The 25,664-nt window shown below is 38.4% G+C and overlaps 1 protein-coding gene across 2 annotated transcripts in view; it reads left to right on the top strand.

Moving 5' to 3' along the window:
• The window catches only part of plxnb2b (plexin b2b), a 155,385-nt gene that overhangs the window by 107,531 nt on the left and 22,190 nt on the right, over positions 1–25,664 (top strand). For both annotated transcript variants that reach the window (XM_014987447.2, XM_088006478.1), the window contains 19 exons: positions 757–945; positions 1,078–1,203; positions 2,894–2,994; positions 4,580–4,706; positions 5,367–5,529; positions 6,961–7,072; positions 7,605–7,716; positions 9,213–9,314; positions 10,662–10,757; positions 11,334–11,421; positions 11,514–11,677; positions 12,752–12,900; positions 15,641–15,752; positions 16,454–16,590; positions 16,906–17,088; positions 19,249–19,342; positions 22,310–22,507; positions 23,558–23,737; positions 25,454–25,590. In XM_014987447.2, coding sequence (XP_014842933.2) covers positions 757–945; positions 1,078–1,203; positions 2,894–2,994; positions 4,580–4,706; positions 5,367–5,529; positions 6,961–7,072; positions 7,605–7,716; positions 9,213–9,314; positions 10,662–10,757; positions 11,334–11,421; positions 11,514–11,677; positions 12,752–12,900; positions 15,641–15,752; positions 16,454–16,590; positions 16,906–17,088; positions 19,249–19,342; positions 22,310–22,507; positions 23,558–23,737; positions 25,454–25,590 — 2,570 coding nt within the window. The remainder of the gene's footprint in view (positions 1–756; positions 946–1,077; positions 1,204–2,893; positions 2,995–4,579; positions 4,707–5,366; positions 5,530–6,960; positions 7,073–7,604; positions 7,717–9,212; positions 9,315–10,661; positions 10,758–11,333; positions 11,422–11,513; positions 11,678–12,751; positions 12,901–15,640; positions 15,753–16,453; positions 16,591–16,905; positions 17,089–19,248; positions 19,343–22,309; positions 22,508–23,557; positions 23,738–25,453; positions 25,591–25,664) is intronic.

Genomic DNA, 25,664 nt, shown 5'->3' with positions numbered 1-25,664 from the left:
TGTGGAGTTATAGGTCTTAAGCTAAATTCACGAGTTTCTTAAAAAGTCTTAAATTTGAGCTGGTGAAACCTCCGGAAACCTTGAAAATAACAAGGTGCACATTGCATGAATTAGTCAGCCTTAAGCAAAATGCGCGATATTCAACACAAATTGCACATTTAAGGATCCTGACTAATTAAAAATGTCGATCCATTCATCCATAATCTATAAGTGTTCCTTCTTTCAGCCTGAAAGGATTTTAAAATATACTACTGAAAACACTCCTATTTTTATTCTTATTTGTCACAGAGGAACAAAATCACATCAGAAGTTGATCCCAATCAAATTCAAAGTTTTCTATATTTAAGTTGATTTTTTTTTTTTTCCTTTAGTGTGTATTTTTTGTCATAAAGCCCACACTGAACTAATTCTTACTTGAAATGTCTGGCTTATTGTGCATAACTTTAGCTATTTTTTTAGTTTTTGGTACTTTTACAATTAAAGAGTGAGTTTCTCTTTAAAAGCCTAAATTTGACACATAAGCAACCCAAGCAGAGAATAATGTGTCTTTTTGGATGAAGCACATAGTGTAACAAATTAAAACTGCATTTCAAATTGCAAAACTAGGTTGTGACTATAAAAAGTAGTCGCTATGCACACGTGAGCAGTGTAATTAGAATCAACAAGTGGGGTTTATTTGCAGTCAATTATATCATTTCATAATGTTGAGAGGAAAAAGTAATAAGTCATCTCTGTACAATTGTTTACCTTTCACAGGAAGACTTGCTGGAAAGCTACAAGTGTGGTGCAGACTTTTTGCCATCCCCTCTGGCCAGCAGGCCAAAATTTGCCTTAACGGCCAGTGCAGTGTGGACCTCTTCAAGCCTTCTGACCGCGGTGGCTGTTGCCGTGGAGAACGATCACACCATTGCTTTCTTGGGCAACAACAAGGGAGAGGTCTTCAAGGTGGTGTTATTTCATCTGTTTCTTCTCTCAGCTTTTCATTTTCTTTAACCTTTTGCCCGGAGGGAGCTTGTGTCAGGTTAATGATGAAGCTCATGTCTGACAGTGTTGCTTTCTTTTTTCTTATTTGTCCAGGTACATCTCACAGCGACAGCGGATGAGTACGGAAAGGTTCCTGGTGACAACATCGGGGAGAAGGTCAACAAGAACCTCTTCTTTGACCTCCCTCACAGCCACCTCTACATCACCACAGAGAAAAAGGTACGTTAGGCAAGAAGAGCACAGCGCATTCATGCAGGTGAACAGCAGAGAGGAAGCCTGTTGCTTCATGGCAGCACTTAAAGTCAAATACAGCTCCATCTTAAATATTGCAGAATAAAAAGTCAATTTTTTTATTATGCAAGTTTGAAAAGTACTATTTATAAGTGAAATAATCTGTCGGTGGATCAAGATTTTTTTCCTATATTATAATCTAAAATGTCTTGTTCTACTGGAAGATTATTTCACTTTTCACCAATATTAAGGAATTATTTGCTTAAAACAAGCTCCTATATCTTGCTGAAAAGTTACTTGCAAGTTAGTTTTGTCTTACTCCAAGTGTACAAATATATTTGCACTAGAAACTAGACCAAAAATACTTGCTAAGGTTCCATTACTGCAGTACAAATGGAATATTCTGGTTGTTGAAGAGACATTTATCTTTTATTTTGATAGAAAATTTCTTTCTTTCTTTCTTTTTTGCAGCTTTTTGTCTCAACTCCTAGTTGTGCGTTTTAATACAAGCATAACCTGTTCAGTTGTAAAACTCACCAATAACATTTTAAGTCAGAATCGACTGTTACCTTATTAGTAACATTACACTGGCTTTATACATAGATCATTTTTATTACTAAGCAACATTTTAAAAAATCCTGATGAGAATCCCAGGTTGAATAAACCAAATCCCAAGAAAAAAAAAAAAACAATTATAGCAAAATCTAGACTTATTTCATGTGACTGAGGTCAAACTTTTGTGTTCACAGCCAAATAGACTAAAAAGAAACTGGAAGAAGAGTTAAAAGGGAATAAACAATATATATTAAAAAAAAAGTCTAAGAAAGAAGTGGCAACAGTTTATCCAGAAGTTAATATAAACGAACCACTATTATAATAATTACTATTCTTTCAAAAAACAAAGAAAATGTTGCAAATGTTTTGAAGTGAATATATACAGATATATTCTCAGTTGACACACAGCTGAATTTAAATCTCAAACGCTTTTGTATTTCGACAAAAACAACTGCGCCGTACGTAGACAGGCGACTGAAAACTGAACCCAACTTTGATTCCCCCCCCCCTTCGTTCTGTTGTTTTGAGCCAGTCTCACAGCAGAGAGACGCAGGGTTAAAAGGGTGACTTGTACTTGATCAAAACAGGTTTGAATGACACGATGTTCAGCTGCGTTGGAAGCGGCGAGCGTTCGCGTCTCTGCCAAGCTCGGTCAAAAGCAGAGTTGAGTGCCAACTTTCTTACAGATAAGCGAGATGTGAATCCTTTTAAAACATGAAAAGTATTTTTAGACCGTTTCTCCTGGAAGACGCTCATAGTGCTAAATAATTGCATCAGGGCCGGGATAAAGAGAGAGAAAAAGAATCTGTGCAGCTTTCTCCTAAAAACAGAGAGGCTATTTCAGACACATTTAGGGACTCGTGCGAGCACTTTGCTTGAAGAATACTGACAGCAGAACGTGGTGCCTAATGGAAGTGCATAGGGTAATTACATAGGTAGTTACTTTCTATTAGCCCGATACAGTAAACATTTACTGAATGCTCTGAGTAAATTGTTTCAGTAATTGAACATGACCGTGTGCTTTGACAGGAGCACTCCTCCAGCAAACCAGAAGGCGCTTCTAGCTGAGCGCCTCGTCTCCGAGGTGCACCGTTTGATCGTACTCTGTTTTGTAATTCTCAAGATCACCAAGGTGCCGGTGCAGACGTGCCTCCAAAAGACAGACTGCAAATCATGCGTGGAGCTGAGGGATCCTTACTGTGGCTGGTGTGTCCTGGAGGGCAGGTGAGAATCTCTGTCACAGAGACACGCACGTGTGCACAAAAACACATGGATGCAAACACTTCCGTCTGTGTAACACAGTGGGGTGTTTGTTCGGTGTGTTTTATTGCAGACACATTTAGTATCCCTCGGTGTTTATATTCAGTCTTGTGTTGTCCACGGAACCGTAAGGAATTAAAGCTGTTTGTCAGCTTCATGCAGCGAAGCCAGACTGCAATTTACTCTGATCAGCCTATTTTTATCAGGGTCTGCAAAGTAAAAAAAAAAAAAAAGGTGCGAATGTGTCATGTTTCACAGGGATATGGTCAGGAAGTTTCTTTAGAAAGTTAGTGTTACTTTTATTATAAAATGTGTGCTTTGGTCATTAGTTGAAGAGATAAACAGGTTGTTTATTTAAAAAAAAAAGTCTAAGCTAGTTGAGTCAGAAAATAAAGCTATTTATTTTGCTTAAAGTTGTTTTCCCTTAAAAAGTACCTAAGTTCATTATCCCTGAAATAATTGCCCTTAAAAGTTAAAATATATTTTTTTCCACTGCCAAGATTCTGACTTTTAAAAAATACATTTCCAAGATAAAAACTCAAAGCCTCACTGTTGGTAAAGAAGAATGAAACTTTTTGAATTGGTAGTAGATAGATTGAGTTTAGAAATGACTCGACATGATTTTTTTATGATAATTTTGAGTCAAAATATCACGCTTTTATGATAGTTACAGAAAAATGTAATTAAAGTGAGATATGGTCAAATTGCTTTGATTTCAAACAGAAAAGCAGCAGCCAACACCGAGAAAATAATCTACAATATAAAAATCTGACTGAATAAGAATATGTTCATATATTTAGTATGTAAATATAATGTATTTATAAAATATTCATTTCTTTTGTTCTGTTTATCAAAGAACTCAATGTAATCTGTTATTCCCTGCCTATTTAGTCTGGTTATCTGTCCATGTATTACCTGAACAGGACAGACAGGGGCGCTCCTTCGGGTTCTGCACGGCTGTTCGTGTTTTTCCTGAACAGAAATACTTTCAGCTTTTACTTTGTAAGCAAATGTAGCAGATTTCCTTCAACCAGCTGGCGGGCTGTGGAAAACAAAATGAGACTTGTTCTTTTGATGATCATAAAAATTACTTTAAATTTCTGGAATAATTTAAAAAAAAATAAATAAAATTTGCTTCTGTAAAATCTTAGAAGTCACTATTTTGGTCTCAAAACTTGAGAAAATGATCATTGCATTTCCAGTCTCCTCTTAGAGAGATAAAACAGTCAGTATATACTTTATAGTATATACTATAAAGTATATACTATAAAGTATATACTATAAAGTATAAAGTATATAACTACTTTATAGCATAAAACTATAAAGTAGTTTTATGCTTCACAAAGTTAAATAAATCTACCATAAATGAGCCTGGAATGACTTTGTGCTTGTGAAAGTTTGTTTTAAGAACATGTTTTTTGTTTTTTTTTAGGTCACTTTGGTGTCAAACTATTATTCACAAAGCCCATTGAGATTCTGCTGGAGTCTGGGGCGTGTTTACGGGATGTGGAGCAGATGCTGATGGCGGTTGTTCATCCTTCATTTGTAGGTGCACCAGGAGGTCCGAATGCCGCCGGGCAGAGGAGAGGAACGGCTGGCTGTGGAGCCCCGGGCAGGAATGTCTCAAGATTTTATCCTTCTACCCGCCGAACCTTTCCACCAAAAAAACCGACAAGGTACACACAGCTCCTCTAATTTGCTCTGGTTTTGTTTGTGTGTGTGTGTGTGTGTGTGTGTGTGTGTGTGTGTGTGTGTGTGTGTGTGTGTGTGTGTGTGTGTGTGTTTTTTTTCTCTCTCTCTCTTGCTGGCTTCCAGTGTATGCTAAACTCATGTCTATGATCTGAGCTATAAACTGTTTACTCTGAGTCAGCGACCATAGACTCCGGGTCTTCCTGTTCTGTATTGATCCATCCAGAAAGCTCCAACCTTTCCTATTAATAACCAGGCTGGCTGATTGGGCCTTTCACTGTGAAGATTGAGAGCCCCTCTTATGTGCTTTGCTTCTAAAATGGTTTTTCTCATTCCTTTTGCTTCCTATTTTTCTGTCCCTCCCTTTCTGACTCACTGGAATTCCCATCAAAAGCTTGTCTCCTCCTTTCTTGCTCTCAATCAATCTCCCGTCTTTCAAAAGGAAATTGTTTCTTGTTTTCTGACTTCTGTTTCAGAGGCGTTTGTATCATTAACAGAGCAGAGAAATTAACTCAAGTCTTTCTTTTTTTCTTTTTTTTTTAATCAAAGCGTGCGATGAACAACATTGATTTTAGGAAGAATCAATTGGTTTTATATTCTCTCTGTGTGTTTCTTTTTTTTTTTTTTTTTCCTTTTTTCCCAACCAGATCCAGATCAACATCCAGGGACTCCCTTCTATCGGATCCTCTGACCGTCTGAAGTGTAATGTTGGATCGTTCCAGAGTGAAGGCACTATGTCATCGGGAACCGCCCAGGTCTCCTGTCATCTGCCACAACCTTCGGATATCCCGAAAACTCCAGAGAATCAAGGTCTGGCTTTTCCTTTTCATGTCCAATCCAATTTCCTTAAGGTGCCTCGCACAAAAGCTCTCAAGGTTTTCCACATTGCAGCTGTAGTCTTCAATATATAGCACTGATTTCTCATATGGTGAGCAAACGTAAAGAAACACCCAATTTTGAAGTGACATGGCTTTTGAAATGGATGGATGGATTTATATTAATCCCTATTTACTGTTTACATGTTTTTATTCATTTCTTTCACACCGAGGCATTTGTGATGAACGAGCTTTGCTTATGTGAAGTTGCAAATATGTTGAAGTAAAACATTTTATAATAATTAAAGCTCCAAGTTTTAAAAGTTATGACTTTATTAGCTTTGAAGAGACTGACACGTGTGCTCTTTTTTTTTGTAAAATCGTTCAAGCTTAGATCAATTTGATTAGGAATGGGCATTTTTTCATATTGTTTATCATTTATCATGATACATTTCTTATCGTGTTAAGAATTTAGTTTGATCACTTTTGCGATAAATTCTAATTATTGCTGTTTAACCCCAAACTTCCTGTTCAATGAGACAATAAATAAATATGAATAAATTCAGTGGCTGCGCGGAGCTTAGTGATAGAAATCATACTTTTATAGTGAATAGTGTCTAAAAGAATGTTTTACAAATAGAAATGTTTTTCAAGAGCAGTATTTGTGCTTGTGGGCTTATACAGTTACCTAAAAATAGTTCTTATTGTCTTATTGTTATCACAATCGTGGCATAAATTATCATGATAATAAATCCACATTGCCCATAAGGCATGTTGTCATGCTGCAGCCGAGCCTCTGCCTCAGCCTCCAGCAGGTTTCCCATCTTCCTCCAGCATGATGCTGCCACCACCATGTGTGGATGCTAGTTTTAGATGGAGAGAGTTTGGAAAGTAGGCTTGAAGGCTAAATTTTAGTCTCATCCGACCACAACTCCCTATTTCACGTGTGTTTTTTGTGTCCGTTATATGGCTTCTGGTTAAGTTCAAATGGGGCGTCTTTGGGTTGTTTTACTTCCACTCGTCTTTCTAAAATTGTTGAAATGATTAATGAGCTGCTTTGCATTGATCTGTAATATAAAAGTGTAAAGTGTGCAGACACTTTGGCCGAACAGTTTATCTCTCCGCTTCAGCTAATTCTGTTCCTTCAGTGTTTGTTTAATTCTGCAACCTGGCTTTTATGATTTAACCACTATCTGCAAAATGTTGGCATTGTCTCAGTTGTGGTCACTTTCAAAAGAGATAAAAAGTTGCCAGCCAAGAAAATCAGTACAAAACGTTACAGATTAGGTCATGATTTGCAAACGGTTGTGGAATCATTGAACAGATATTTACTGAATGAATCATTTCTCCGGTCTTGGTGAGCATTTGTGCTTTCCCTGCCTTGCTTATCTTTATAAGATACTTAAACATTTCGCTCTCTCCTTAGATTTTGTGGCCGTCTCAGTGAAGATTTTCGTCAACGAGACCGTGGAGCTGGCTGAGAGGGAGTTCAAGTTCTACAACTGTGCAGCCACTGTGAGGAAATCAGAAAACACGCCGTGAGTGAGATTGTTACCTATCAGTTCTGCTCTGTCACTCACCAAAACGCACAGTGACACTGAACACAGCATCGCCTTGACAACCTTGATGTAAATTTATCACCACGCATGAATAGATGAGAGATCAAGGCTCTGTTTGTAAATTGTGATGCATGGCGGCTTTGAATGCACCTCTCGCATTTTTCTGTGCCTTTATTACCAAACCGAGGAAATTGCCTGTGTTCCCTTTTCATTAATCAAAAAATGAAAGTCGATCACACCAGTCCCCCCCTCACACCTCCACCCATATTTTTTCTTCATTTCTTTCACACCGAGGCATTTGTGATGAACGAGCTTTGCTTATGTGAAGTTGCAGAAATCCATTTCAATGTCAGCTGCATAGATTTTTGTGCCGGACGGCCTCTGATGAGTTTGCATGTTTTTTTTTGTTTTGTTTTTTTAAATTTCATTCTTTACGGGCTTTCGTTTGTATGCAGTAATGTAAATATGCTCGTCAGAATTCCCTGACATTTGATATCGCCGTGTCTTTTAGGTGCATGGCATGCGTGACAAGTCCGTGGGGCTGCCAGTGGAACACGCGTTATCACACATGTAGTGACAAAGACGACAGCTTAGTGGGCCCAGACATCATCGGACACCGTAAGGTCAGTCTCAGCAAAGAGATGAGAGTCGATGTCTTCCATCGCTAACAGTGTGTTGGCATGTTAAACGAAGAGAGCCCTGTGTCTGTTTTACATTTTGCCACAATAGAACCACAGACGATGTCAATGTTATTAGCATCTTATGCCACATACCTACACTAAAGAGAGGGTTTTTTCAGCATTTTTCCCCTTTATGAAAAGTGTGGTGTGAATTTGTATTGAGCCCTCTTTATTCTGATACACCAAACTAAAATCCAGTGTAACAAACCACCTTGAGACGTCACCTAAATAGTGTTAGGATAGAGTGCACCTATTTCAAGCCTGTTCTGCAAAAAACACAAAATCTTATCAAGTATATTTGGTCTAGTTACTAGTGCAAATATCTTTGTGCATTTGAAATAAGGCAAAACTAACTTACGGGTAACTTTCCATTAGCCTGCTTTAAGTAAATAATTTCTTAATATTGATGGAAAAAGTGTTAAATCCACTGGTAGATTATTTCACTTATGGGGAAAAAAATGTCTTGTTATAAGTGAGATAATCTGCCAGTGGAACAGGTACTTTTTGATCAATATTAATTAATTACTTAAAACCAGCTCCTATCTTGCTGAAAAGTTACAGTGGCCCCGATCCATTGGCTACTTAATAATAGCCACCCAACTGTTGCAAACGTAGGGTTTTCATCACTATATTTAGTGAACTTTCAGACAAAACAAATCGATACTGGTCCAAATCGGAATCGACAGCAGGTCAAGTTGTTTTTCAAAGATTCGTGATTGGTCAAATTTGTGGTGCAACCCAGGACATACAACCAGCTCTGCAAGGGAAACATATTAATGTGTTGGAATGACTCCAAAGTCCAGACAAAATCAAAATGACTGTTGAAATGTGCTGTTATGCTCTCCCTTTAATCGGACCGAACCTGAACTATGTTGCAAAGACGAATGGGCAAAACATCAGTCTGTAGATGTGCAAAGCAGACAGAGCCACGTTCCAATGGACTTGCCATTGCATCAAAAGGATATTTATTCAGAGGGATAAAACAATTTTTCAATTTCTTTTTAGAATCAAAAATGTAAAATTATGCATCATTTTCTGTCCACTTTATATTTGTCCCCTGTCTTGTATTTCTGTAAAAATGCAATTCCACTAAAATACATTAAGATTCGTGGCTGAAATTTGATGAAACATGAGAAGCGCAGGGGGTATGAACACTTTTATAAGACCTTGTATCTGTTCATCGATTGTGACCCAGCAACTGACTGTACAGAGCCTTCCTGAAAATTAATTTAAAAAAAAAAATGCAAATCCCTCAATCAGCTGCCACCATCGTCCATGACAAACACCGAGTGTGGAAGATATCAATTTACAAGTCGGCAGATGTTCCAGCGATACACTTATCTGTTGCCGCAGACGAGGGCGTCTGTTAAGTGGCTTGCATGTTTGAAATGCAGATCATTAAAAGTGGGAGTGTCTGGCTTGCTTTGATGTGTTTTCAGGGATCGGATTGTCCTCGGTTTGAGAATCCAGACCCAGTTCTCATCCCAGTGGGCCACGAGACCAGTATCAGTTTTGAAGGGATCAATTTGGAGAACTACGAGGTAAACGACCCAAAACATTCACTGGTTTGTTAGCAAACAAACGAAAAGCTGCAAAAGAATAAATAAACAGCTTTTTCTTGATTAAAAAGAAGAAAAAAAAGAACTCCACCTTTATAAGAAAGCAGAAAGAGGAAGCAGACGTTGGACGTGCTAAATTCCATTAATCACCTAAATCACAACAGGAAGTCATTACAGTGAAGCGAAATGGGAAATGCACTGTATTTATGTAGCACTCTGATAGTATTATTGACCAAGCAAAGTGCTTTAAAACACAAGCCACATTCATACACATTTATGCAGAGTTTTTTTTTTTTTTTTCTTTCCTTCTTCCGGCCTTACATAAAGCACTTCTTCTATCACAGACGCACTTATACATCAGGGGAAACTGGGAGATTTACCAGTGTTGCTAAGAACACGTCGACATGTGGACTAGACTGGCCGGGGATGAAGCACCTGCCTCCTGATTAACGGTGGACTCCCTCTGCCTCTTTAGTCATCACTTCTGATTGAGACTTTGAGTGTTGAAGCAAGTCTTAATCCAAGTTTTGAAGCCAAACTTGCCACTTTTGTGTGCCTTCATAAGACACTGTCTGAGGCTGAAGGATCTATAAAGCTACCTGTAATTTACTAACGTATAATCATCTCAGTGTGTGAAGGCTGGAACAGTCTGCATGTATTTTATTTTGTTTTGCCATGCTAATGGAATAGGAGAACATAGTATGTACCTGCATGTGCGTCTCAAAAAAAGAAAAAGAAGGTCATTTTATTATGAAGTTTATTTAAAACTCATTCTGCAGATTAAACACAGCGCTTTTGTTTCTTTTAAGTTTTCATACAGAGTTGCTGGTGGTTCAGTTCTGTATCCAGGCATACTATTGGATAGCTAAGTGGAAGGAAAAAGTGCATTGGGAAAAAGATACACAATCAACAGGGATGAAAGCGTTCTTGAGAGGATTATGAATGAAAGTCCATTAAAGAATTTACAGAGGCATCGTCTGCAGCTCTTGTGAGAGCTTAAAGACAGATTTATTGGTTGAAATATTAAAATAGGCAATTCTACGTTTTTTTAGAGGGAGTTTCAGGTATTTGCGGCTTTTAATTTTTTGGCTCGCGGCTGTGTTGCACAGACACTTCTGGGAATAAAAGTTGTTTTGGTCTACTATATTCAAATTTTCTGAGACACTAAATTTTAGGTTTTCATTTGCTGCTTTCATTTGGTGATTAGTATTAATGTTGCTAATCACTTGAAATATGTCAAGATATCACTTAGTGAGTCTTGTCTTTGTTCTAATGATAGCCAATGCCTTCTGCATCAGTTCACCTGTTCCCCTCGTTGTTGTCACGCAGGATCATGTTTTCACCATCGGCACCGAACTGATGAAAAACACGGAGGAAGTGGTCAGAAAAGAGAGCGGTCGTTTCTACAGTTTTAACGGCTTCAGTGTGAGTACGCCACAGCTGTAAATACTGCACTATACTCTTGTTTCTTTCCTGGGTGTTAGCAGAAAATATCCTCCACTGAACTGCAGCTTCTAAGCTACAGCTAAGGTGTGGGGTTGTTCAGTTTATAGTGCTACACAAGTAGCAGCATATACCGTAGGACAGCCTCTGTTCTTTCTGCAGCACATCCTTTTTTATCGCCAAGCATGTTCTGTATGTTGCGTAATTATAAATGCATTTACCCTTCAGCAGTTTTTTCCTAATCCTTTGATATTCTCTAGCTCCCTCTAATGGACAGCCTCCACTCGTTTGAGTTATTTCGGCTGCGTCTGTCCACATTTTGAAATCTCTGATTGAGAAACTCGAACTGTATCTTGCCCCCAGCTATGTTCTTTCTCCAACATTGATTTCCTCTGCTGAAAATCTGCCAGACTGGGTATAATTTTTCTTTTTCTTTCTATTTTTTTCCCCCTTGGCACAGGGTGGCAGCAGCAGCCCACACTGTTTGTCGAGAAGAGTTTAAATGTAATAAATCTCTGGATTTCATAGTGTTTATTCATTCTGTTTTCAATTCCTTAGTTCTCCTACGATAAGTCACCGGAGACCAGCGTCCTGTTTTACATGAAGGACAAGAGGACTGGGAACAAGATGGACAGCACTCTGAACGGTGCATTTCTTAAGCAACCTGGAACAAAAACGAGAGATGGGGAATCTGACTAATACTCTATAACCGTTCTTCTCTCCTCCCTTGCGATCCAGTCACCCTGTACAACTGCTCCGTGGGGAGGGAGGACTGTAGCCTCTGCAAGTCTGCCGACTCGAAGTACAACTGTGTGTGGTGCAGCAAGCAGAAGGCGTGTGTGTTCAAGAAGCTCTGTAGTGATTCCCAAAACACTGAGTGCCCCAACCCTGAGATCACCAACGTAAGTACCGGCAAACCTCACATTTGCATTTAAAACGTGACACCGCGTCCAGGACGTTTGAACAGGAGAACACATTGATCTGTGGGATTGGATTATTGATCAGACCAGTGTATTGGCTGTTTATTGTCTGTCTCATCTGTGTGTTGACAGAAGATTTGGAAGTCTCCTTGCGAGCATGCTGCAATGTTCCTCCATTATGTCTAGAGTGGATCGATATTTTGTTTGCCTACTTGGTTGTTGGTGTCTTTTTGTCATTGACAAAAGAAATGCAGACCAGTAATTGTGTTGATGTGATTCAGACAGAGGTTGTCAGCAGCCACAACACTGACAAACAGATATATTGGTTGATGGAAACGCGGATAAATGGCATTGGCAGGATTGTTTATGGTGTCAGTGGGTTGATTTATTTTATTTTTTTCCCCACCAATCATTGAGGTTTTCAAGGATCCCAGACGTTTCTTTCAGTTTGTCTGCTAAACCTTTATTCTACTTGTTCACAAAAACAGCCAGACTCCTAAATCTCCACCATCTTTTCTTAAACTAGAACCAAGAATCTAAATGTATTGAATATGGATTTTATGTGACAGGTCAACAAAAAAAAATGTTGACGTACCAACGTTTACATTTACATTGATACCCCTAAATAAAATCCTGTGCAGCACACATCGCTTTGCAGTCTACTTAATCAAAGTATAAATCCAGATGTTTTTATTAGTTTAAAGCATTGATTTTGATGAATTAATTACGTAGGTTTTTTTAAAAATCAATCAAAAAGGTTCCTGCTGGAAGCTGGAAACCTGCAAGTTTTATTTTTCTTTAAAGAATAACCAATAATCTCCAGCTGTTGTTGCAAATGAAGGTTTATGTACAGAGCATTGATACGGGGAGGCGGGTTTCAAAGAGGCACTACACTTTGAAAGAGGAAAAAATAGATTTCAAAGTTATGCACCGTGTGTTGATCTGTCACAGATTCAAAGTGCTTTATGATTTAAAGCACTTTGAACTGCCTTGATGCTGAAATGAGCCACACAAATAAGCTCCATTGATTGATCTCTGCAAACTTTCTCCCTGCAGATCGTCCCTCTTTTTGGGCCGATGGAAGGAGGCATCTCCATTACCATCCACGGGTCCAACCTTGGTATTTACAAGGAGGACATTAAAAACATCACAGTAGCCGGAAAGCCCTGCATACATCAGGCGGAAAAGTATTCTGTCTCCACCAGGTAAAGTACGCTCGGTGTCAGCTGCACCACAAACACACGTTTCATTGTCATTTTCCTAATTTGTGTTTTTGAAGCATCTCTGCATTCGGAGGCTTTTCCCTCTCCTCGCCGTGTCGTGCCTGCATGTGTTATAAAGCTTATTATACAACCGTATTGATCTGATGGTCTCCAGACACGGGCGGGTTTAGTAAAAAGTCTTTTTAAAGGACACAGACACTGCATATTGTTTTTTTTTTTAGTAAATCTAAAGCAACAGATCACATTTAGCTCCTTCATTCAAATTCTGCTCAGGTGAACTGTTAGACCTGACCAAGGTGTCTGGAGTCCCAGGTTAAATATTTTTATAAAGCTCTGACTGAAATGCATATAAAGGAGAATGCAGTCAGAATAGCATATAAGCGCCTCTAAAAACGCATTTAAACTTAAAACTGTAATGAATCACTCACTCTTATTTTGCTTTATCTGCTTTTCTTTTAAACTTTTTGTTGGTCAAAACTCCATACGACCCAAACCATAAGAGTCTGAAAATACATTTGATTTAACAGGCAAATGTACGGCTTATATAAACGATTACGAAACTGTCATTATTGTGTAGGAGGCATGCCGACTCCTCTTCTGCCTCTTTTTTGTGTTTGTGTTTTATGTGTAGATTGGGGATGTTTTTAACTAATTTACACAATCAATGATGTCAACATTCCTGTTTTTGTGAAAATATAAAGTTTAATAGATCTAATTAATTTTCTCAAACTTTACTGTTTTTTTTTTAACTAAACAGGAGAAAATGATTTCAAAGTTAAAAAATCATTTCAAAGTTGCAGCTGCAGAAACGACACTCAGTTTCTGCTGATAAGAAGACAAAGCTACCGTAGCATTATTTTTAATCTGCTGAACACACTCAATGAAGTCCGCCATGTTGTCCATCTGCCACGTTTTTCCCTGAATAAGTGTTTGTGGAAGCACTTAGATGTCCATGTCTGCAGACGTTTGTTTTCATAAAATACCGCCACACCTGCAAACACAAAAGTCCCTCGATATTCAGCAAACTATCATTATTTTTGTTTGTTTACTCTGCATCGCTCTGATATTATTAATGATGCTTTCACTGACTAGAGTTTAAAATCTAGCTGGAGCATTTTTGGTCACATTTTAGATAATCTGACTAGAAATAAAATGTTCTGTGGATGGTTTCTTGGTTAATTGATCATTAGCTGGATGTTGATCGTTGAGTCTTTAGGGAGGGCTTTAAACTCCCCACTGATCGTGAACATGCACACTTGTGTTATTGTAGAGAATAAAAGTAGTAGAATATAAATGATGTAGCTCTTAATTGCTCCATTTAAAAAAGTAGCGCAACGTGAAGCAATGTTTCCAACTTAAAACAGGATTAACAGTGGTTAGATGGATACCTAGAAAGGATTAAACCATTTGATTTTTCTGCTTTCAATATAGGTCTCTGACTTAACTCAAAATTTCTTATAACTTGCACAATAAAATATTTTAATTTGTAGTGAAATTGTTCTTACTAAGAGTGGCAGCAATTTAAGATTCTTCACAATGAGAAGGAAAAAAGGTATTTAGTCATGCCCTTTGTAGTATGATTAAGTAATCTGGTCAAATTATGACGTGTCATTTTTAGTATAAGTTGATCTTTTTTATCTGCATGGTTGGAAAAGTCTGAGGAATAAATTATCTTTGTCAAATAATGTAAAGAAATGTAACAAGAAGCAGAAATCAATAGAAAACATTTTTAATTCTGACCTTTGCTCTTTATAACCTTATTCAAACGGGGCAAGTGTTTCCAGGCCGGTCTTAATTACGACATTATTTCAGTCGTGATAAGATCTCGCACGTTCTGGACGGAGTTTTAATGGTTTATTCCCTTCATCTTGCAGGCATTTTATTTGGCAGGGCACAGTTAGGAAGATAATTGCTTTAACCAAGTCTACCAAATTCACTTCAGTCACAGCTGGGTCTAAAAGTGCTCACTTCATACAAATGGTCTATAAAGCAGAAAACAGCCTCTTGCCAGAGCAGTTGACACCTGGCAGGATGGAGCTACATTTACGACAAATCCTCGCCCCGCCATCTGCATGATGAGGCATAAACCGGGATTTATGTGACCAGATGGAAGTCTTCCGGTCTTAAATCATTCACTTTTGTTCCTGCGATCGCACTCCTCTCCTCTTGTTGCTAGCTGCCACGTGTTTTTTTTTTTGTTTGTTTGTTTTTTGTTTTTCAGGTTGAAGTGTGCTTGGTTTGAGCTCCTCATTCTGATATTGGGGCCTGCTCATTTGCCCAAATGAGGCTTGTTGTGTTAACTTTAATCAGCTGCAACACACTTCCCCTAAAATCTGCTGAAGATGTGGACAGATGCCGACATAATAAGCAGCCACACATCAAAAGTTGGCTAGTGCAACTAAAGATACTGAAATAATTTTTGTAATTATTCAGCGCTACTGAAATATTAACTTGTTGTGTTGAAACAGTCACTTTCCATTTGCTTTTCCTTATTTATTTTACAGTTTTTCTCACAATCTGATGCAGTCTTTACTCTTTTTTTTTTACAAACTGTGATTTTTAGGGAGCATTACAGAGCAGAGATTGTTCAATCGATGCCAGTAGCTGTAAAAGTAGACTTGTGACTTGCAAGACTGATAATGAGGATTACCTAAAAAGTAAAATATGGTCCATGCCTGAAATACTTTCTCACATCTGAACCTTTCTTATTGGATATGTCCAGTGTCGTGTGTGAGATTGGACGTATAGGCCCCAATAAAAGCCTCTCGGGTCCAGTGGAGATATGGGTGAATGGGGGAAAGAGAGGAAAGTCCCGCATTAACTTCACCTACAGGGTAAGTACCAAACTTTACTCTGCTGCCTGAATAGAAATAAGTCTTAAATGTTTTAAGGAAAGGAGATAAAAACTTTGTTGGGGATTTTTGTGTGTGAAAGAGGAGCACAACGTAGTGGTTAAATGTAAAGTGGTCATTCAAAACTGTCTTTTTTTGGGGGGGGGGGGTTTGAGCACTTGTGAAAAATCAAATTTGAAGACATATTGTGGTTTTAAGTCTGGACTTTGACTGGGTCATTTTAACACATAAGATGCACATATGCATTCTTGTTCTGCATACAGCTAAGGGTTCCCATCAAGTATAGGTTTCATTTGCCCACTGAAGGATAAGCATCCATAAAGCATGATACTGCTACAGCCCTGTGTCAGGGGTATGAAAATCAAGGGAATTATGAAAAATTGTAAAAACGTTTGAAAACTATTCACTTTTTCTTACCCTTCATATTTTTGCATTTTGTGTGTGTGTTTGTGGCAGAATGCTTCTGATAGAGTGAGTGTGGGTTGTTCAAGGAGCCCGAGAGAAAGCGTGCATGTTTACGGCGCAGCACTGTTATCTCTGTGTGTGTAGCTCCTCTGGTTGTATGAGCCTGGGGGTTGACGCTTGTGTGTTTGAGTCCTTGCAAGATAGATATGTGCACTTATTCAAACAGTGCTTGGTGACAAACAACCTGACTGCTTTTTCTTCTCCCCCCCCCTTGCTAGGACCCAGTGCCAGAAGCTGTGCACCCTGCTAGAGGGCCTAAAGCAGGGGGCACGAACATTACAATAACTGGGCAGTTTCTGAACACCAGCAGCAAGGAGGATGTCCAGGTTAAAGTTGGAGACGTGAACTGTGCTGTGTAAGGATTGCATTCAGGTTTCTATGGATGCCATTAATCTCTCTGATGAAATAGCCAGCTGCTATCCAGACATAAAGCCTGTTTTTGCACAAAAAGTAAAACTTTAATTGAACTTAGCTGTAGAAATGTATTTTCCCCTCTGTTTCACTCTTGTGGCTGCCAAAGTTCCTTCAAACTTAATATTCAAAAATAACCAAGAGAAGCGTTTGAGCCAGGACTGTCGGGTTGCTGCCATGTTGGCTTGAACTGCACAGCGACCTTTTGTAGCCCACCCACCCTTCTTGCCTATACTGAGCTTTGTCCTTGTCTTGGCAGGAAGGAATTCGGGGAAGCTATCGTCTGCAAGACAGGTGAATACCAACAGGAGAAGTTGCCTCTGGAGAAGCTCCCCGTCACAATTCAGTACGGAAAGAAGACCATTACGTTCGTCCAAGGTGCCTTCCAGTACGTGGAAAACCCAACGGTGTCGGACCATCAGCCCAGAGGAAGCTTCGTCTGGTCAGTTTAACTAAAGCATCCACCTTTGGTCACAGTGTGATATGATCTGGTTCTGTTTGACATGTTAGGATTGTTAGGATTTGCATATTTTGGTTGTTGATCATGATAGTGATCTATTCATCTCTATAAGCCTGGCGGGCCACCAGGCTTTACTTGTGGCCCCATCAGGCTTAGCATTTCTTATTTTTTTAATTCTTTTTTAAAATGTTTGTATTTTTTAAGGCTTTATAGTTGTTGTTCAGGTATTAATGTCCAAGTCTTTCAATTACACATAATTATCAAGTGATATATTTTCAAACTTCCTGTCAACTTTAAACATTTTTTAACTCAGAAACATGACAGGCCGCTGGATGAATGACTGGAGCACCAGACCACCAGGCTTAGCAAGTTTTCTGGGAGAAACCTTATCTTCCATTGGAGAGATTTCTAAAATATGTTTTTAAGGGACTTGTATGGACTTGGGGGGAGCAAGCTGCAGTGTTTTTACCATAAACTTTGTACAGTTATTGAAGTCCTTTAAATCTGTGGCATCTGCTCTGCTGTGGGCCAAATATCACAAGTAGTTGTTCCAAGTTTTCAATTTTCAAATGTTTTTAATTTTCATTAAAATGGGGGGAAAAAAACTGTTTTCACCTTTTTTCCCATTACAATCAACATTTTCACTGTCTTTTATGGAGATTTTATGCGATTGAATAAGTAGCAGAAAATTTGTGAAATAAGGCAAAAACACATTGCTTTGCTTTTTTATTACCAATAAAAAAGCTCCACCCATTTTTCTAAAAGTCTTTCATGTACATTGAAGTTGTAAATTAGGGGGAAACGTCCAAAGGCAATGGATTTTGATCCAATAACTTTTGCTCTACAGAATTTGAGGAAAAGCCATGAAAAACACATAAACTTGCTATAAATTATGTTTTAAGACTCCGGTGTGCTGCAACAGTTGCACCTCCCATAGAAACATCTGAAATCAAACATCGATCTGGAGCATAACCCTGAAAGTCGTATTGGGGGGGAAAAAAAAGAGAAATCACAAGAGTCAGACTTCTACATTTCCAGCCCGAGGGCTTGTCTTCAAGCTGAAGGAATAGACCCAGGACAACACGTACTAACATTTTAGATAATTAAAGGACACACTGCTATACTCAGACCGGCAAAACACACACAAGTTGCATTCAGCGCTCTGTACCTGTCGGAGAAAGCCTTGAGCACCTTGTAACTATAAACAGGCTATTACAGACATCACCCCTCACATCGCTTTCCTCGAAAGGCATAGGCACCTCAGGCTGCTCATATTTCTGTATGGAAACAAATTGTTCTGGAACGGGTTTTAAGTTATACATTTCACAATTGATTTTGTTTGTCTAAGAGGTAAACGCACCTTTTTGTTTTTTTTGTTTTTTTTGTTTTTGCTAGCACTTTGCCGTTTTGCAAAAGATAAACTGCTGCTTAACGGCTTTGCGATCCCCAGGTGACGAATCCTAAAGATGACCACAAACGATAACAACATTTGTGCTCACTTAGCCTGTAAAGTACATCCGTGTATATGTGCTGGTTGGCAAAGCACATTTTTATGAATAAATACATGCACTTTAACAAATGGCTGCTTTTCTCAGATGGTGAATATCATCTACATTATCTTATAAGCAAAATCGATGTGTTGGCGCTTCGCTCCCAGCGCTTTTCTGCAACGGCTGACAGCCTCTCTGTAAAGTGTTGTCTTGTTTTGAAGGCTTCAGGAGATGCAATTTTCTGGCCCTAACAGTCATCATCCTGCCAGAGCTGCTGATGTCTAAATCTCTGCAATGGAAGCAGTGTAGAAAAATGTCACAAAGACCGTTAGAAGTGAGGAAAAAAATGAGCCAACAGGACTCGGACTGATTGCACCTTTTGAACTCCAAGAAGTAAAACAGAGTTTAAAAATGGAATAAGAAAGACTTTAAAATGTACCGTGTAATAAAGTGTTTGATAATTTCTTAATCAGTTTTTCTCCATTATCTGTTTTTCCTCCATTATGTATTGAAACAATTTGCTGTAAAATTGCTTTAGCTTCTTTTTAAAACGCCTGTTTTCTTACAAGTCGCTCATTTTCTTTAAATTTAATCTGAACTCTGTGTGTCTGGAAATTCACATGCATAATTTCTGTTTGATTTGTGTTTCTAGTGGTGGGAGGAACATTGTGGTCACAGGCTCCGGTTTTGATCTCATCCAGACCGCTGTGATGAGGGTCCAGGGAGACAACTCATCATCTGTCGAGGTCTCTGCTACATTTCTTCATCACCGTTTCTCTTCTTTGATCTGATCTGTCATCGAGCATTTGTCTTTTCCCAGTCACTTGTCTTTGGCAGCGCTGTTCTGCTCTGCTCCTTCGTTGACGATTAATTCAAAATTAGTTTTGCTGTTGTTAAATTAACTTCAGATTTCCATCCCTTCTTTTTTTTTCTCCCACCAATTAGGAACACTCTTTAAATCTATAAACCCTGTTAAGCTCAAGGTAAAAGACAAATTGTCTCAATCTCACCATAAAGTAACTAATCCTTGACCGGCTTCATTAGGTTGATCCGAGCCAGAAGGTTTTGCTGCTGTTTACCAATCTGTGTCCTGGGCAGCGTTTTTCTGGACAGATTCAGTTCATTTTATTTAAAGACCTCCATGTAATAGCAGATTTAAAGTTTCACAACGGTGCTAAACTTTACCACTTTGTTCTTGGGCCAAGGTTCTGGGCAGAGATTGGGAAAATACTTCTGGCCGGCACAGCCTAGAACGGGATGTAGAGCGTTATCTCAAAGGCTTAAGCTGCTCTGTTTGATAAACTCCTCTTGGTTCAACTCCATCCAACTAAGCCCAAATATGCACACACATTATTGCTGCTGGCACGTGGTAAACCAATGTTTATATGTAGGTCAGGTTGGTGGTTAGCCATCAAGTGGTTTTCTGTTTTTTTGAAAGGCACTCTGTACTTTTCATTTTGAAACGCAGCCCTCTGTAGTCTGCATATCAGTTATCATAAGCAGTCATATTTAAGAGGCAATTTCCTTATTATAATGGAGAGTAGAATGGTTTTTGTGGTCGGCTGTAAGAAGCCTTATTGAAAATGTTTATATTACCATGTTGAAATATGAGGGCAGTATTGTACTTTTGTATATTTCCAGATAATCTTAGGCTAGATTTAGCTAAACTATAACATGTAAAATTGTTTAATTTATTTATTGGTAAAATGTAAACATTGCATATAGTCCTGTTTATAATAATAGCAGTGTGGTAAAAAAAAAAAAAAAAGGGTAACACTTCATTTGAAAGCGTGTGCATAAGACTGACATAACACCAGTCAAGAACATGACAGTGTTACTCGGTAAATAATGACATTTTTAATGCAAAGTTTCATTGAAATATGCATTAAAAGTCCGTTAAAAGCATAAACTTTGCATTAAAAGTGCAGTTATTCACCGAATAATGCAAAGTTAACAATTTTTTTGGACTTTTAATACAACTTTGCATTAAAAGTGTCATTATTTACCGAATGACACGTCATGACGGCAGACACAAACATTCATGAAGATGTCAGACATATGCACACCCCGTCAAATAAAGGGTTACCAAAAGATATAAGTGAAGCTTGAATTTCATGTGAAATTCAAGCTTTATTCAAGCTTTATTTCTGTTTTCTAAATCAAATCTTTAAAACTGTGTTACATTTTCCCCACCTACAGAATTGCACTTACAAAATATTGTCTGCATTTTTCCTTACAAACTAACTGAAATATGTTTGGAAGAGTTAGCTTCCCTGTAAACCAGTGAAATGGCATTTAGTTGTTTAAGAGACGTGCTGTAGGAATTCAATGATTTCTCTGCATTTCTTGGTTTTGCCTCATGGCTGCTGTTGCCCCTGCTGTCTGACAAACTGTCTGCAGCCCCTAAAAACCTCTAACAAGAACAACCTCGCTGTCATCAGGCCACAAAATGTTGCTTCACTTCTCTTTAGACAAGGAAATGTGTTTTTTGGTCAACTTTAGCGTCTTCAGTTTGAATCCTTGGTTTGTTCTTCTGTGGCTCTCATGTAACCTATAAAGATAGATTTAAATATTCTTCCATGTCGTTCTAGTTTGTCTTTCACCTTTAAAAGTATTTGAGGTTATTTTAGCTAAGCAGGGTTTCTACCACTTTGTTTTCCTCTTTCCAGTTATTTTCTTAATCAAAACGCGTTTCTGTTTTAAAAGGGATCAGGAAACAACGTATTTCGTTCACGTTATCATATTGGAATTTGCTGAACTGAACTCCACTCCATTATTTTAAACCAGTGCTCCTTTCAATTTGTAAATGAGTGGCACAAAATCAGCAGCATACATGTCCTGGATCTGTTCTCTTTTTTTATTTTTAAGTTATTTGTCATGTCTGGTTGGCGACACAGGACTGCTCTTATTTTAAACAAAAGCTTATAGCAGCTATAGTAATCTTTAAAGCAAAGCTAAGCATATTCTCTACATTTTATTTCATATCAAACTAGACCTGAATGTAAAATACACAGACCCATGTAATATGAGTAACTATGAATAGAAAACATACATGGTGAAAAAAAGATGCTCTGTTGTATTTTTTTTTCCGAATAAATGCAAAAGTATGAGTTTCAAATAAAAAAGGCTGAAATTTACTTGTTTTTAGGAAATTAGGTAGACAAATTAACGCTTTAAGGCAAACAACTTAAGTCATACAAATGACAACAATAATAAGAATTTAAGCTCACAGTTGGTTTGAATTTATGTGAATTACGGCACACCTGCCTTCTCTAGCAAAGATAAACTGTGACGGAGATTGCTGGGGGGTTTTCACTCCGTTATCACAACAATCAGTGAGTGACAGAGTATAAAAAAAAAGCAAACTAAAAGAAGTTTAATAAAGCGCTGAAATGCTGTTTGGAGGAGTGACTGTGATTTGTGACTCATCAGAGGCAGATGCTGCTCTCTGTGGCAGATTGGAGTCTGAATGACGATTTCAAAGACGTGCATAATTTTATCCTCTTTATTGTACAAAAAACTGCAAAAAAAAAAAAAAAAGCCCAACAACAATAAAACAAAGGCCCTTCAACACCTACTATTTGCTTTTTGAATCTCTAATCCCAGTCGATAGCTTTCTGTGCTCGTACTGGTGTGTTTTCATTCGTGTCTTCTTCATTCATCTCATTCATGTCTTTTTTTTTTTTTTTTTTTTCTTTTTTGAAACAACTCAGGTCGCCCACGAGAAGAACGACACGGTCATCCAGTTTCGCTCTCCGACTGTGAGCGGCTCTCAGATCCAGGACTTCAGAACCTACATCCAGCTGGACAACTGGGTGAAGGAGCTCAAGTCCTTCAAATACTTCGCCAACCCCGTCTTTGAGAACGTGACGAAGAAGGTCATCACCGAGACCAGCATCATCATCGTCAAGGTGAGCGCTCGCTGCACCGACTCCCTTCAAACTGTTTCGTTTGCTCGAAACAATTAAGAGAAATTGCTTTGTTATCTGACATGAGTTAAAATGAAAATGTGCGGGGGAAATTGCTGAGTTGCACTTCTGAGACATTAACGTTACTTAGCAGCTCATATCCTTCTCGGCTCTGTTGCGTATAAAAGTTATGCAAATAACGGAGCACTTGTTATCTTTAAGTTGTTGGTTGGAAATGATGAATGCAAATTAGTGTTGCAGTTCGCAGACCTTGTAGAAATGTAAGAGAACAGCTTAGGAAACAAAAAGGCTTTGGCTCGTTTGTGGTATACAGTTAGGGATTACAATATTTAAATAAACTGAATGTTTTATGTGGTCTAGATTAAAAATGAGATTCAAATCGTTCTTTAAATATACACAAATGCTCATTTCTTCAGATTTTTTCCTCATAATTAAAAGAGTTGAATATTTCCTCATATCTTCTTCCAGTTTTAAAATGTTTTATTTTAAACTCTTAACTAGGAAGTTTAAAACAGGAAAAAAAAACATGATTTGTCATTGTTATATTGATTAATGCAGATTGTTCAGTTTACATTTTCTCACTCCAAAAAATTATGATAAAGCCAACAGTCTTTGACTTAATGTTTTGAGCTAAGATCAGAATAAACACAAGAGCTTTTCGGTTATTTTGTTGTGGTTTACATAAATCTCCCTTGTACTAAAATAATAATAAGTTTGACTTATTGTCTCCCCAGTGATTTGATTTGACAGAAATGTAAGGTTGATTTTCTTAAGTGAGCAACCGCTTGTAATTATCCCTGCAGCAACTATAATCTTAGGAATTTAAATGACTTCTAATTACTTTTCAACCCTTAAACAGAACGGGACTGTTAAGAGTTTTGCTCTTTTCACCCATTTCTAATTAAAAAGCCTAGAATAATGCTCGCTCTGCTCTTTACATCCTTTATCTAATGTTGGTAGTTATTATTTCTGTCCTCTCCCGTCCTGTTCGGTCTCAACACGGTGAGCGTTTCTGTTGCTCTTCTCTCGCAGGGTCGAGGGTTCTCCAGGGCGATGACCGCCAAGGAAGCCCAAGCGTTTGTGGGTGACGTCCAGTGTCAAGTCAACACGCTTCAGGACGACAAGCTGTTCCTGGACCCACCTTCCAGTAAGCCCCGGGCCCGCTCCAGACGGCAGCGCCGAGACACCCGCCCCGAGCTGCTGGACCTGATGGTAAGAACAGATCAAGACCAAGAGCTGAAGCATGGAGGGAAACGTCCAGCATGATGTAAAACTATACTGTCCAATGTTTCCATCCATCCTATCCATCCTAATGTGCACTCTTTGTCCACATTGTATGAAGATATTTCCTGTATGAACTTGACTCGGGCTCTCAGTGCATTCTTAGTCTTTGCAGCTACAAACTTTAAAGTGGAGAACGTCCTCCTTGGCAGTGGAGTGGAAGTGTAAATGAGAAGAAAATCAAAAAGCACACGTCCCTCAAATCTGCACTAAGAAACATTATTACTTGATTAAATGTTCTTTGCAAAAACTCCAGACCCTCATGCAGAGGTGTAGAGGAGAACAGCTATTCATTATGAGTATCGGCTCTGGTTCTCTAGGCATGTCCTCTATACGTCTTGAGACTTTTTCTTTTTTTCCTTTTCTCCAGCTGAAGAATTTCTCTGTAGCTACAGGCCCCTATAATTACATTTAATTATATCCAACCCACAATTGTGATGAATAGAGTAATCTCTCCCATGGGTAGTACCTAAAAGTGAGCTATTGTTTCATTTCTGCGGCTGTTCTGTGCTGCATAGTTAAGGAACATGACTGGACTATCAACAGTACAAGATGCGTGCAGTAAAGAAAGGAGAGCACACTGGGATCAGGCATAACATTATGATCACTGACGGGCGAAGCTGCACCGATGACCCCTTGTTCATAGTGGTACCGGTTACCGAGTGGGACACGTTGGGCTGCGAATGAACATTTTATCCTCAAAGTTATGCTATAAAGAGAAAAATGGACAAGAGTGAGTATTAGTTTTGTTCTGATAAGAAGGTGTCAGAAGATAAACTGTGCATCCCAGTTTGTAGTGCTGCTGTTTTGGCAGCAAATGGAGATCATAATGTGACGCCGAACAATTTTACGTGTCAACATTTGTCTGCTTTAAAAGGAAACGGTGGCCGCTTCACAGCAGCAGTTCTGCATACGCTTTGTACGAATGTTGCTGATTGTACAAAGAATGTAGACTTAAAATGTTCTCATGTTTTGTGGCATTTTTAGCAATTTAAAACTACAATAAAATGTTCTTATTTGTCACTGTTTACAATCATAAGCACCCCTATTTCTCTAAAAGTAAAACTTACATCATTCAATAGGCCATTTGCATTAGAAGCACCAATATAATTATGTTTAATCATCTGTTCAAATATATTGATATTTGTTGATGATCTTATTGTACCAAGAGTAAAGAAAGTTACTTTAACAATCCCAAGTGTACTGTTGGTTTTTGGGGTTTAAAGTAGGGATTTTCATTTTAGCAATATTTTTTGTTTCTTCATTGTAATCAACGATAATAATTGTTTCTTCCCAGTTTGTACCGCAGGCTTTTCATGGATTGGTCACAGCAGTTTTGTGTAATTGCAATTAGTTTTTTGGAAGAGTCACCTTCAATTATTAAAATAAAATGTATTAATTTACGTGATATATTTAGTTAAAAACATTTCGTTGAAGGTCAGTATGTAGGACACACTGGCTTTCTGCTGGTGCGAAGCCGACCTTGTTCATTTTCTCGTCACTAAAATGGATTTCAGTCGAAATAGGAGCAGATTCACATTTGTATACTTGTGTGTTGCTTTGCACGCTCTCTGCCACTGACTGTTTCTGGGTAAAACGTGCTTTATTCTATACATTGTAAGAGTTTCCCTCTGTGTTTATCCACAGATCAAGTTTGGAAAGGGAGAGTGGGTAATCGGCTCGGTGCAGTATGAGAAGAAGAACGATTTGTCTCTCTACATAATCATCCCTGCAGTTATTGTGCCCATGCTGCTCATCATCATCATTTCAGTCTACTGCTACAGGTGAATTAGGCTCACTCCCATGTGGTAAAATGCAGTAGCGGGGATTCACACTATCACCGATTTAATTATAAATC

This window comes from Poecilia mexicana, unplaced genomic scaffold (genome assembly GCF_051168715.1).
Source record: "Poecilia mexicana isolate PSO_F unplaced genomic scaffold, ASM5116871v1 scaffold_6, whole genome shotgun sequence".
Taxonomy (NCBI): domain Eukaryota; kingdom Metazoa; phylum Chordata; class Actinopteri; order Cyprinodontiformes; family Poeciliidae; genus Poecilia; species Poecilia mexicana.
This window is presented reverse-complemented; position numbering and strand designations above follow the sequence as displayed.